The sequence below is a fragment of the Octopus bimaculoides genome, chromosome 30 (assembly GCF_001194135.2).
Source record: "Octopus bimaculoides isolate UCB-OBI-ISO-001 chromosome 30, ASM119413v2, whole genome shotgun sequence".
Taxonomy (NCBI): domain Eukaryota; kingdom Metazoa; phylum Mollusca; class Cephalopoda; order Octopoda; family Octopodidae; genus Octopus; species Octopus bimaculoides.
The window spans coordinates 9,448,980-9,451,563 of NC_069010.1; the positions used below are offsets into that span (position 1 = coordinate 9,448,980).

A 2,584-nucleotide genomic window follows, 5' to 3' on the forward strand; every position below is an offset into this window, starting at 1 on the left:
TTGATCTTCTAGAAACAGTAGCCAAGTTTACCTGTCGTATATATGTATATATATGTAAGTGTGTCTGTGTTTGTCCCCCCAACATCGCTTGACAACCAATGCTGGTGTGTTTACGTCTCCGTAACTTAGCGGTTCAGCAAAAGACACCGATAGAATAAGTACTAGGCTTACAAAGAATAAGTCCTGGGGTCGATTTGCTTGACTAAAGGCGGTGCTCCAGCATGGCCGCAGCCAAATGGCTGAAAACAAGTAAAAGAGGGGGTTATATTGGTTGCTTAAACCGGAATTCCACCCATAGGCATGGCCTGTGGTTAAACATCAACATCAACTCATCCAATGTGACACGAACGTGGTTGTTTAGCCTTCCAGAAATGGCAGTCAAGTTTACACCTCTTTTTTTAGGGAAGGACGTGCACAGGCAGGCCTAAACCTGGGGTTTAAAACAACCATAAAATGACAGATGCTGCTTCTGCAACTAGAAGAAATTTTATTAACCCCTATTTCTGTAATTAAACCAATTTACTCTTTTACTTGTTTCAGTCATTTGCCTTTAGTCGAGCAAATCGACCCCCAGGACTTATTCTTTGTAAGCCTGGTACTTATTCTATCGGTCTCTCTTTTGCCGAACTGGAAAATGGAGTTTAAATGATAATGATGATTATTATCATAGGAATTTTGTAATATTTCTGCTGTTGTATGTATATATAATTTTCTCTAGTTTTCACTGTTTGTCTTTTATTTCAGAATACCAAGCATCAGAGTTTGGAATTGCGGTGAAATAACTTTCCCTGACTGAGTTTACGAATGAAACCTCCCTTGTTCTCTTTCTGGAGAAATATACAGAGCGCGACTGAAGTTTGCAAATGTATTCATGTATTGACTAAAATCACAGCTGACGAAATACAGCAAACGAAATGTTTGTTATGAATAAAACATACAACCAGAAAGAAGAAAGATATCACTGAATCGTATTGAGGAGAGAAAGAGACAAAAAAGAAAACATGGAAAATGAATTGCGTGAGGAGAAAGTCAAATGTGAGCAAGAATCAGAGAGATGTGATTTTCCAGATGAGACAACGAAAAATACAGAAGAGCCATCATTTCCCTGCGAGATTTGTAACAAAACATTTAATCAGAAACGTAAACTCACTATACACAAGCGGACCCATACAGGCGAGAGACCATATCACTGTGATATCTGTGGCAGAATGTTCTCGAAAACTAGCCACTTGAGTCGGCACAAATATATTCATACCGGAGAGAAACCATACGAGTGTGATATCTGTGGTAAATTATTTACGGTGGTAAGTAACTTGAGTAGACATAAGCGTATACATACGGGAGAGAAACCACACCACTGTGATATCTGTGGGAAGGCGTTCTCTGAAGCAAGTAACTTGACTAGACATATACGCATACATACGGGAGAGAAGCCATATCACTGCGATATTTGTGGTAAATCATTCACCACAGATGGCGACTTAACTCGGCACAAGCGCATTCATACAGGAGAGAAACCATATCACTGTGATATCTGTGGTAAATCTTACTCTCAGAATTATGACTTAACTGTACACAGACGAGTTCATACAGGAGAAAAGCCATATCACTGTAATACCTGCGGTAAGTCATTCACTCAGAATCATGATTTAACTATACACGAACATATTCATACGGGAGAGAAACCATATCACTGTGATATTTGTGGCAAGGTGTTCACTGTAGTAAGCAACTTAACCAGACACAAACGCATTCATACAGGAGAGAAACCATATCATTGTGATATCTGTGGTAAGTCGTTCTCTCAGAATTATCAGTTAACTAGCCATATATACGTTCATACGGGAGAGAAGCCATATCATTGTGATATCTGTGGGAAATCATACCCTGAGGGAAGCACCTTAAATAAACACAGACGTATTCACACAGGAGAGAAACCATATCATTGTGTTATCTGTGGTAAATCATTCTCACAATTAAGTTACTTAACTCGACACAAATACAGTCACACAGGAGAGAAGCCATATCGCTGTGATATCTGTGGTAAATCTATGTCCTCTCTAACTAACTTAACTAATCACAGGCATATTCACACAGGGGAAAAACCATATCAGTGTGATATCTGTGGTAAGTCCTTTTCCGATGGGAGTCACTTGGCTGGGCACAAACGCATTCATACAGGAGAGAAACCATACCCTTGTGATATCTGTGGTAAATCGTTCTCTGAAAGAAGTAACTTGACTAAGCACAAACGTGTTCACACAGGAGAGAAACCACATCACTGTGATATCTGTGGAAGATCTTTCTCTCAGAAAATTCACTTAACTACTCACAAATACATGCATACAGGTGAGAAGCCATATCCATGCGATATCTGTGGTAGATCATTCTCATCTGGGAGTCACCTAACTAAGCATTATCGTATTCACACGGGAGAAAAACCATATCAGTGTGACATCTGCGGTAAAGCTTTCTCCAGACGAAGTACCTTGATTTCGCATAAATACATCCATACAGGTGAAAAGCCGAATCACAGTGATAAATCATCGTCTGTGAGGAATGCCTTGACCGATTACAGACAAAT

General features: G+C 39.6%; 1 protein-coding gene across 1 annotated transcript in view; it reads left to right on the plus strand.

The window, feature by feature from the left end:
* The window catches only part of LOC106878617 (zinc finger protein 271), a gene marked incomplete at its 3' end in the record, with an annotated part of 3,926 nt that extends 1,347 nt beyond the window's left edge, over positions 1 to 2,579 (plus strand). Inside the window, exon 2 of the mRNA XM_052978133.1 lies at positions 745 to 2,579. Coding sequence (XP_052834093.1) covers positions 1,002 to 2,579 — 1,578 coding nt within the window. The remainder of the gene's footprint in view (positions 1 to 744) is intronic.
* Between the last annotated feature and the right edge of the window lie 5 nt (positions 2,580 to 2,584).